This window comes from Saccostrea echinata, unplaced genomic scaffold, assembly GCF_033153115.1.
Source record: "Saccostrea echinata isolate AGI-Se365-2 ecotype Australia unplaced genomic scaffold, CSIRO_AGI_Sech_v1 ptg000054l, whole genome shotgun sequence".
Classification (NCBI taxonomy): Eukaryota; Metazoa; Mollusca; class Bivalvia; order Ostreida; family Ostreidae; genus Saccostrea; species Saccostrea echinata.
In genome coordinates, this window is record NW_026889803.1 from 58,150,319 (window position 1) to 58,161,748 (window position 11,430).

At 32.3% G+C, this 11,430-nt stretch overlaps 1 protein-coding gene across 1 annotated transcript in view; it reads left to right on the top strand.

The window, feature by feature from the left end:
* Positions 1–10,650, top strand: part of LOC133172061 (uncharacterized) — a 37,714-nt gene extending 27,064 nt beyond the window's left edge. Inside the window, exons 14-24 of the mRNA XM_061306869.1 lie at positions 1,018–1,151; positions 1,780–1,895; positions 2,089–2,213; positions 3,013–3,101; positions 3,199–3,317; positions 3,423–3,688; positions 4,290–4,465; positions 5,082–5,230; positions 6,040–6,063; positions 6,984–7,152; positions 7,385–10,650. Of these exons, the coding sequence (XP_061162853.1) occupies positions 1,018–1,151; positions 1,780–1,895; positions 2,089–2,213; positions 3,013–3,101; positions 3,199–3,317; positions 3,423–3,688; positions 4,290–4,465; positions 5,082–5,230; positions 6,040–6,063; positions 6,984–7,152; positions 7,385–8,391 (2,374 nt within the window). The 3' untranslated portion in view covers positions 8,392–10,650. The remainder of the gene's footprint in view (positions 1–1,017; positions 1,152–1,779; positions 1,896–2,088; positions 2,214–3,012; positions 3,102–3,198; positions 3,318–3,422; positions 3,689–4,289; positions 4,466–5,081; positions 5,231–6,039; positions 6,064–6,983; positions 7,153–7,384) is intronic.
* The last annotated feature ends 780 nt before the right edge of the window (positions 10,651–11,430 follow it).

The window sequence follows — 11,430 nt, forward strand, 5'->3', positions numbered from 1 at the left end:
ATTCAAATATTCGGTGTTTTTTCAGATTTCATAAAAAGAAGTACTGTGATTAATAAATTTTGATTAGAACAGTGCTGGAATTATTCCTGTTTAATTTACTAGCGATCAATTTCGATTGCCTGATTTCTTTCACCACTTTCTTTTCTTATGTATCTACTAAATTATTTTGTTTTGAGTAAGGTGTTAAAGATTATACAATAATGCTTTATTTACAAAACATACTTTCATAGTTTTTATTAAATAATACGATCGGATCTAGAATCGAGGACAACAAAATGAAAACCTTCTTAGAATGTCTAAAAGACGTGAAGACTATACTTATCAAAATAGATTTAATTGATCATTGAATGAATATCCGATAGAATTAGTCTGTAATATTGTAGAGGGCTCAATTTCAGAATAAATGTGTAAATTACTTGATTATCTCGGGTTGTACGTAATCCTGTATTTTATATTCATTATCGGAAAATTAGTTAATTACCTAGGAAAATTGTCTATGGAAATATTTGTTCATATTTTAAAAACATTGTATCAAAGATTATAGTCATATCTCTTATTAGGCTGATACTTAATTGTAATTAAATCTGAAGAGTATACGACTATCTAGCCTTTGGTTCCACAATTAGAGCTACTATAAATACACATGTATCATTCGTTAAACGTTTATTATTGACTTTTCTACATTTAAATCAATTATTTATTTCAAACATTCACAAATATCAGATGGAATTCCTTATTATACACCTACAAAAGTCTTCATACAATTTTACTTCCAATATAAGAATACCTACGCTAAACCTTTCATGAGAGTAGGATGATGCATACTCAGTATTTAAAATATACCAGATTTTATCAATTTTATTGAATATTCGAATATATTCGAATAATTTCATTGAATATTCAAATATGAATTATTGGCAAAATTGACATCCCTAATAGTTATTATTTAAGAATTTACTATACAACTTTTAGAAGTAGTAATTAAAAAACAATTTAAATGCACATTTTTATTTACAGAAATAATCAGCAAAAAGTAAAATGGATGAAGCCTATTCAAGAATTAGAATTAAAGGATACTGCCATTACTCCAGACATGCAAAGTATCTTAAGAGTCAACTCCAACAAATTCAGTATACAATCACCTGTTGTAGGTAAGTCAACTCCAACAAATTCAAAACACAATCACCTGTTGTAGGTTAGTCATCTCAAAAAATTCAGTATACAATCACCTGTCATAGGTAAGTCAATTCCAACAAATTCAGTATACAATCACCTGTCATAGGTAAGTCAACTCCAACAAATTCAGTATACAATCACCTGTTGTAGGTAAGTCAACTCCAAAAATATCATTACACAATCACTTGTTTTAGGTAATTTGAAGGTCAAACGTTAAAAGCTATCAATATTCCTGTAATGCAAATTATTAGTGAGATAAAACTTTCCTTTGATCACTCTTTTATGTAACAGTGAAACTTGAGTACATCTTCTTGCATATTTGCTGTTCAGTACATAGGTAAAATATAAGAGTGGGAGAGAAACAGAGAGGAGAGAGAACTACGTTTTTAATTCACTTGTTCAAAGGTTAAGGTCAAAAGCTAAAAATTATTTATGTAAGATTAAAGAGCCCTGCATGACTTTGTCATTTGTTTATAAATAAAAGCTTTGCAATAAAGCAAATTTTAACTCAATAAAAAATTTATTATAATTTTTCACCTATAGATATTTGTTTAAGCTGAAGAGCTTTATTAATGATATTTATGTGCATTATATTTTCTGTAGAGTGTAAGGAGGATGACCTTTTTAACCTTCACAGTGACATCAGTGACATGATGCATGATGTGACAGTCCTCGGACAAATAAGCACACTTGTCAACTCTCTCAAACTCTCCTATGAGGTTAGAAAATTATCTCTATCCTTTTAAAATTTTGTACAATCATACTTTGGTCCATGTAGCTAACAATATGTATGGGAAACTTTTTCGATATATTTAATTTCTTATCTCTTCACTATGAGAGCCTTTTTAATGGAGTTTGAGGTACCATAAAGATATTGGTAATTCTTTCTCTTTTTTTGACAATCTATATAAGTGTATAACAGAGGAGAAAATCCAGGAAGCCAAGGCAGATCTTCAGCTGAAAATCCAGGCCAAAGACCAACAACTCCAGGTCCTCAATAGCTCTACAATCACCCTACAGGATGCCAAGTATGGGGGGTAAGTAGATCCATACTGACAGACACATAGTCAGGCCCAACAATCATACTATCACTCAATAGATTACTAAGTATGAGGGGGGTAAGTAAAGATGTATTGACAGATACACAGTCAGTGTTAAACATACCGTCACTCTACAGGATGCCAAGTATGGGGGGTAAGTAGATCAATACTGACAGACACACAGTCAGCCCACACAATCATACTGTCACTCAATAGGATGCCAAGTATGGGGGGGGAGGGGTGGGGGTAAGTAGAGAGGTACTGACAGACACACAGTCAGTGTTAAACAGTCATACCAATTCAATTCAATTTATTGATTCACCAAACATGTTGGCATACAACCATGTTATGTAAAGAATGAAAAGTTCAATGTGTTATCTGATTACTAAAACACCATCACTCTACAGGATGCAAAGTATGGGGGGGGGGGGGGGGGTAAGTAGAGAGTTACTGATATACATGTACATATATATACAGTAAGAATGTCAGTGATTTACCATTAGAGGGTGTCAAGCAAAATAGGTAAGTATGACTTATTATCAGACATCTATTAGTGTGTAGGATGTAAAAGTATGGGGGGTGATTAGAGCAATACTGATAGACACACAATACAGTCAATATGTAATACATTGAAAATTGGTTAATTTGTAAAAAGTAAAGACTTGGTTTTTAATGTGATTTATTGCAACATAATGTACATGTATGTGAGTCTTCTATTAGATGTGTCAGGTTATGGTGATTTTCTTCAGTAGTTGTACTTTATTGAATTTTTATAATGATTTTCATTGCATTTTAGGAGAGAGTATCGGAATATATTTCAAACCACTTCACCTGAAATAAAACAGGAATGGAGCATTGACTTTATCATGACAAAACTCACAAAAGGTATGTAATATCAAATTTATTATAGCATCTTTTAATTAACTGATCATCTAAATTTCTTGAATATGTGATTAGATGCATGAAATCTCTCTGTTTTCAGACCCACTGAACAATCCCAGCTGGTTCATGTCTGGTGTGACTGGGAAACCAAAATCCATTCACCAACCAGCCATGTATGTCAAGCATATGTCGGTAGACCTGCCAAAACACTTCACTAAGGTATCTACCTAATACTTGTTTTACATGACTCTATCTTTAGAAGATCTGTTTTGAGCCTGTCCTCATTGAAGTAAAGATTCGAATAAAAGTTTTTTTTTTCGCCAGGTGAAGTGTGCTGTACCTGTGTATCTGTCTGATGGGGGAGGTAACTCTGACAATAGTTTGCAGCATCTCTGGGTTGTCACAACATCAGAAACTCGGGCTCAGGTCTCCCTCGTCTCGGTCCAGACAACAAGACTCGCTCTCATTGAATCCTTCAAGGCAGCAGACACAGAGATTGTTACCGTGGAAACAGTCCCAGCCATCTCATTGACTGAACAAGATGAACCATTTGTAGAGGACACAATATGGATGTCCACTGAAAAGTGCGAGTAAGTGGACCTTAGACAATGGCCTGTATTAGTCTAAATTTTGTAACAGCATTATGTATTTATAAAAGTACAGCAGGGCTTTTTTTCTCTTTGTATAGGGGGTATGGTATTGCAAGGTAGCCTGAGTAACTCTTTGACCTGTTACATGTACCCTCATAGTTATAATTAATAAGCCATTAGCCCCAAATGAAACTTGTGAATTCCCTGAGCATTGCTATGTGAAGAAAAATTCATTATTTTCAGAAGACTTTCAGAACTTTTACTGTACTTAAAATTTATAGGTGAATATCGAAAGTCCCTCACTACTAATGATTTCTTGCATGCATCCTGAAATTTATGTTTATGCCACAGGTGCTTGTGGACAGGAGCCCCCCCCCCCCCCCCTCTCCTTAATATACACCCTGGGTCCAAGGATATTTTTATTTGTCTTTTTCCATAAATTAATCATCTATTACACTTTTACAATGTATTCCATATGAAAAATCCAAAAAATAACATAGAATTAACATTTTATTAAAAAATCATAAACACTGTATTATAAAATACCACAAGCACCTGTGGTTTGTGCCTGCTTTTGTGACGGCAAATTGATTCTTTTAAGGATTCTGGTATACAGTCTATTGGATGAGAATGGGGTGAGAAACTTTACCACTGGTGGACGAAAACCTCGCAGTAAATTCTACTGTCATGGCATTGCCGTGGCAATGAAATACGCAGATGACAGAGTGTTTGTTGGACTCAGGGATGGAAAACTCATTATATATGACAGAGATGATAGTAAGTCATGGTTTCATCGTTGAAGTGTTGATTAACATTAGTTCATTAAAATGATGTAAAATTCAAAGAGGGGGTTCCATAAAGGGTTTTTTTATTCTATCAGAAATGGAAAAGAACCCGGCATATGGGCAGTTATACAGGTATAAAGCTTGGAGTATGCAGACCGTATTTTAAATGTTGTCTGTTTACTTGCTTTGATACTTGAAATAAATCAGTGTTGTGGTAGAAGAAAGGATGCTGACTAAGATACATTAACAAATAAGTCCATCTCAAAAGAAAACCATTGACAGTAATTCAGCATTTTCATGGTCACTGGCAAATAGCAGAAAAAATCTTAAATTTCTTTCTGGTTCATCTTTTAAAGCTCGTTGTTAATTTTATTGATTTTCCAAAAGAAATTGAATTTATACATTAAATGTACACAATTTATTCATACAGGGCAAAATTTTACAGAAATGGCCTTTTAACTGGCCCTACTGAGAGTTATCTCTCTTATCAGAGGGTCAATGAACCTTAAGTTTGGTTATTTTTTTTGTAGATTTTTTAAAAAGTCATTTGATATTAAACCTAATGCATTTTTTAAAGAGGTTTGTATTCTTTGATTATGTTTTCAAAGCAACTGGAAAGTGGAAGGTGGAAGCTCCCAGTATAGTTGAGATTGGAAGTGACATGCCCATCTCCTGTATCATAGCTATAGAGGACGAAATATGGGTGGCCTGTAGTGATACAATTTACATCATCCCAGTGGACGAAAATCAATTTAAGGTACTGTTTATCAGAGCAGAATTTGATATAGCAGTTGCTTATTATATTCAGAATTTCTTTGTATCAGTAATCAGTTAAACATTGCTATAGCCAGCCACATTAGGCAATAAAAATTAAATATTTATATCTCTTTAATAGAACCAGCCAATTTCTTATTAATAATGATTAATTTGTACTTATTGGTGATAAAATATAATTGATATAGCATGTTTTTGCCATAAGCTTGTTCATTATATTTATTAAACATTAATACTGTACCATTGCTGTAGCTAAAGTACAACTAGTAATTTACGTGTTTATATTGATTTTTATTTACATTAACATAGCATTGGTCCAAAATGTGGTTTTTTTTATTGCATGATTCAGAGTATATATGTTCAATTACTGTTACATATTTATTATATTTGTAGCCTGTTCTATATTTTGTATTATTAAATTTTATTCCTTTTATTATAAATGTACATGTACGATTGACATTTTTCTGTTGGCAAGGCAATTAATAGTTTATTTTTTTACTTTCTATCAAATTTGGTATGTCAACAGTTTTATAGATAATGGATTCAATCAAAAGATAAGTTATTGCATGACAAAAGAACCCATAAAAACTATATATAAAACCCATGTTATTTCTAGCAAATAATTTAGAAAATGTATAAAACAAATGTATTCCCTATAGAACAGAGCAAAATGAGGAGATTTGTATAAACTGTCACATTTTTATAACAGTCAAGAATTCTAAATGAATGTTATGGAATACAAACATTTTACTCAGTCTTGTTGATTTGAGATGTAATGTTGCACCTTTACAGAACAGAAAACAATTTTTACAATGGGTGAGGGATATATTTTATCAACTATATTCATATTTCACTTTAAAAATAAATGTTACTTTGGTCATCAAGCTTCAAAAACTGCTTTAGCTTCGTACTTCTCTTCCCTTCTAAAGTATATTAATGGAACGTAATACATACAGTGTACTAGCTTCTACCCATAATGCCTGCTTCTTTTTAATTCATTTTTCATAAATCACCATTTCACACTGCATGTAGAGTCTTTACAATGATTTTCTTTTGGTAATTATCCCGTTGCAATGAAATTGAAGGGATTATAGTAACACGCTTGTGTATTGTTTGTGAGTGAGTGAGTGCGTGCGTGCGTAAAGGATGTTTACATATTAAGTAATAATTCGATGTGCTCTTTTGTGAGGGGATGCTCCACTTTGCGGTGTCCTTTTTATTATTGTTCTATTATTCATTGATTAATTCAAGACTTAATATCATACAGCTGTCACGAAGACTTTTATTTTTCAACTATGTCATCCTGACCATTTTCATTGATAAGTGTATAGCATGAATTGTTATGGAGTATTAGCAAACAATTTTGTTTCTAATAAATGGAACAGAAAGAATTTTTTTTTCAAAGAAAGAAATACAGTAAAACTTGCTTATAGCAAATACGCTTATAATGAATGGATGCTTACATTGAAGTGATTTCATTCCCTATGGCTTTAAAATATTTTGTGAATTTAACGGATATAATGAATTACGTTGATAACAAAGCAAATTGCCCATCCCTGGCACTTTGTTATAAGCTTTTTTTACTGTTTTTTTTTTTTTCTTCAAGAAAGTTTCAAAGAAGACTGTGTGTTAATCATTGTTAATGTCATTTATTTCAGTGGACTTTCATTGTACTTAGAAAAATAATTTGTACCAGTTTATTTCTATTAATGTGCTGTGTGCATTTACTGATACAGGATCAACTGGTGTGCGATGGAGATGCTGTGATATCAGAAATGGTCAGATCTGGTTGTGGTCTGTGGATGTCATTCAAAGACAAATCGTATGTCCGACTTTATCACATTGAGACCAGGGAAAATCTTCAGGAAATTAACATTGGGTCCACTGTGGACAGAATGATGTCTGGTAAGAAAGGTTGCTTATTAAATTACTTATTGTGATTTAATAATGACAGTAGGAAGGTATTTTTAAAGAAGACATGATTGTTTAGTTATAGCAGTACATTGTGCATTTGAATATTTAGTAATTTATGAGACAAAGTTTTTGTGAAGTTAGTTTTGTATAAGCATTGCAATGTTTTAATTTTTTGTTGAATTTTCTATTAAAAAGTAAAATTAAGATTGAATTTTACTTGTAGAGAGTAAATACAGTTCTGAGGAAAAAATTCCCAAGACTACAACTGTGACCAGTTTGATGGCTAGTCGTGGGTTACTGTGGGTGGGGACAAGCCTTGGTATTGTATGTTCCCTCCCACTGCCACGGCTACGGGATGGGGTACCCCTGATTAAAGGTCGACCAGATGTGTCACTTCATTCTCACAATGGACCAGTGCAGTTTCTTATTCCCATTTACTGCGGGACTGTAAACTTATGGCAGAGAGCCCAGGGTTTGCAGTCCACAGAATCTCTAGCATGGAGAGAGAATGCCACTAGTGTGAAGAGGCGGAAAGGTAGCAGGGATTCTGTGGATGAGGAAAATCCCAAACAAGACAATATCGTTGAACCAGAGATATCTGAGGTTAAAACAAATGGACCCACAGTCACAGAAACTGAAATTAATTATGACATTGGAAGTAATAGTCTTGATAAGCGAAAATCAAAATCTGCTGAAAACTTAGTTTCAAGGTCCCCTGTGGCAGATTTTTTAAAATCTGAAAACATTCAGAGCAAAGCCTTAACACTGAGGACGGAGTTAATGCAGAAATTGGCCAAAAGAAACATGGCCACCCCAGATACCAGTTCTCAGGGGGACGAAAACGAAATCAGGATGTACTATGGAGATTTAATGGCAAATGAGGATTATAGAAAAGATCAAGCACCATTAAAACGTGATATTTCACCACAAGGAAATCCCAAACTACGTAAAGATGAAAAATCAGAGACAGGTAAATCCACAAAACTAAAGAAAAGAGTCTCGGATAACTTAAAAAACTTCAAAAGAAGTATTACTCAGAGGCCCTCTTTTCGTGCTCATGGTAATGATCGTGCGTGTTCTTCTGTGTACGAGACGCTGAGGAGGAGGAACTGTAACGCTGTGGTGGTGGTCAGTGGAGGCGACGGCTACATAGATTGGAGGAATGCCACCCAGACACACAAAATACACAGCACAGAAGCCTCCATGATGTTGTGGATTTACAAATTCTGAGAAATTTGCCACAGTGTGCAAGTCTAGTTGAGCTGGATTTTCATTTTTAGCACTAAATGATTTACTTTGTTTCACTTCAAGTATTTTATGGGAGGTTGTTAGAGAAAGCAGAGAAAAGTGTTCATTGATAAAATTTACAAGTATTATGATTGACATTCTAAACAACCAATTTTTAGGGGTTTACATCCATTTGCAGTTTCTAGAGAGGAGCACACTGCAGTCATGTTCAACAGATTTGTTCATCATGAAGCTTCAGGTTTCTACTTGGTGCTTGTATTTGTCAATATTTATGGGACAAACTGAATTGTGTAAATGCACAGTTAATACTACCACTAATTATTTTTTTATTACTATTTTCATTATTTAGATGATTATTATTATCATTATAAGGCCTTTCTACAAGGTTTTGGAAGTTATAAATACCTCAACAAATCTGAAGAACACTTGGAGTATTTACTTATTCTGTTCTTAGACTTTGCATGAAATCCACAGAATTCTTCCTTCTCCTCTCTGTAGACATAAATATGAAGTATACAATTTAAATAGGTAATTCGGCTATGTCGATTTCAGAAATATTAATTTTTTAAAAATAATTGGGCTAATTTATTGTTATTAGTCAACAGTTTGAACTTTGTCATGATTGTCATGAACTACTAGTAAATGAGGTGGATCGAGACTTCACATAAGGGTGAATGTCATTGCCAAATCAAGTCAAGGTTAATGTTGTGTAAAATAAAAAACAACATAAAAAAAAAAGAATGAAAAGAATTTGCCACCAAGGGAATTTTCCACTCATGTGTTGTATAATAACTTTTTTTACCGTTTATTTTAAAAATTTTAAATCACTGAACCATGCACCAGTAAAATATTTGGTATTCCATGCTATGTATGCAATATTTTAATCAAACATGTCTAAAACATAAGGCAACCAAGTCATCAGCTAAATTGACCTAAAATACATGTACTGAATAGACTTGTAAGTAAACTGTTATTTGATGAATGTATACTTGTAATTGTTAAATACTTTGGTTGTTTATTTGTTATTTTAGATTTTTAAACCAGTATTGTTTTTTTTAATATGATTTAATATTATTTGCCATAGGCAAATTTGTTATTGTTTTTATAAATATACCTTATCTTCTGTATTCAAGTGGGGAAAATCCTCTTTATTGTAAGTAGTTTGATTTGCAGTAGTATATGTATCATTTTTCCTTTAGGTTTCTTGTATTTAAAAGTTCATCTATTCTTGAACTACCACCTATGAGCAAGAATATGAGTTTCTTTTGTAAGTGTTTATCCTATACCAAACAGAAATAAAGGGTAAGTTTTCATAATAACTTATTAAAGAAACAAAAGAAACACAGCATCTTTAAACATCCCAAGCTGGTTTATAAAAATAAATCTTTAATTTTTTAGTTTACAGTTGAACTACAGTATCTTGAACACTGATATCTCGAATACAAATGGATATTTCAAACTGATTTAGAAGTCCAAACTACTTATTCTTTAAGTATTTTATCCTCAAAATCTTGAATCCTCAGATATCTCGAAGTTTCTTCTCAGTCCCATTGAGTTCGAAATAACGAGGTTTGACTGTATTTGTAATTGAATAAAAAGTGAATCATTTGATTGAAATGTAAATATGAGTAGTGAATTTTGTATTTTTTTATGAAAATTTTATGAGATATAAAAATGGACTTTTCAAACAAGCATGTTCTTCATGAAGCAATAACATATTTCATATTTTCAATGTTACACATACCCCATAATAATAAGCTCAAATTCAAAACTGAAGATTGTAATCAAGAATGTAGAATCAAGACATAGGTGCCTTCATCATCCAAAAGAAATAATTTTACTATAATTTGTCATATCTTGACTGTTATAAACAGTTTCAACTTAGATTCAAAACTGTCCCAGAAAGATATATATATGTATATAGAGGTAATTTGTGTGCAATATTCATTGTAAATATTTATCTACTCTGTATACAACAGGGTGCTCATCTATTTTTGGTGCAGAAAAATGTGATATTTTTAATGCTAACATTTTATACTTAAAAATCACATTCCTTGAATATACTTAGATGAGAAAATATTGAAAGGCAGAATTATTATTTTCTTCTCTTTTTCTTTTTTTTTTAACATACCAAGAGTTGTTTTGTAACATTTTTTTTTTTACCTTTAAGAACCATTTGCTTAGATTTTTATACAATTTTAATGTCATAATTAGCATGAAAGTTTGAATAACGCCCATCCAAAAAAACAAAACAAAAAAAAATACTTAGTGCAAGATTGTTATCATATATTGTATGAATTGTTTTAAGTGATATGTTTTGTATATCTTTGTATGATTACAAAATAAAAAATAAATTCTTAAAATATTAAACAATTGTAGTCATGTGTTATAAACACCATTTACATACTGTAAAACTTTTTGACATAGATTGAGTTCACTACTGTGGCATACAGAGTCACAAACTGAGCAAAATTTACAATATTGATAAATTAGGGGTTTTTTTTAATTGGAAAGTCTAGATGAAACATAGTCTTTAGTTTATGACTTAGTTTTCTTGGGTGACCAATTGCTATGTTTTCGTCTGTCATCCATTAGCATTTGAACATTTTCAGTTTCTTCTCCAAAACCGCTGAACTAATTTCAACAATTTTGGTATATAGCATTTGTGAGTGAAGGGGAACAAAAATTATTAATTTCATGATCCCCTCCCCCCTGAGGGTTGCAGCTAAAATCATCGAAATTAGTGCTATCTTTAAAAATCTTCTTCTATACTCCTGGACACTGTTGTTATGATTGTAATAAGCATTGAGCCCTCTACAAAAATTATGAAATTCTTGCTTCCAGGAGTTAGGGAGGGGCTCTTAATGATCATGTAGTGAAAATGCATGAATTCTTTAAAATCTTACCCAGTACATTTGGCAGCTAAGCTAGGTGCATGATTATGATAAGCAAGGGTGCTTCTCCCAAAATTGTGAAATTTCACTGCTTATGGGTTTCAAACAAACATATTAAGTGCATAGT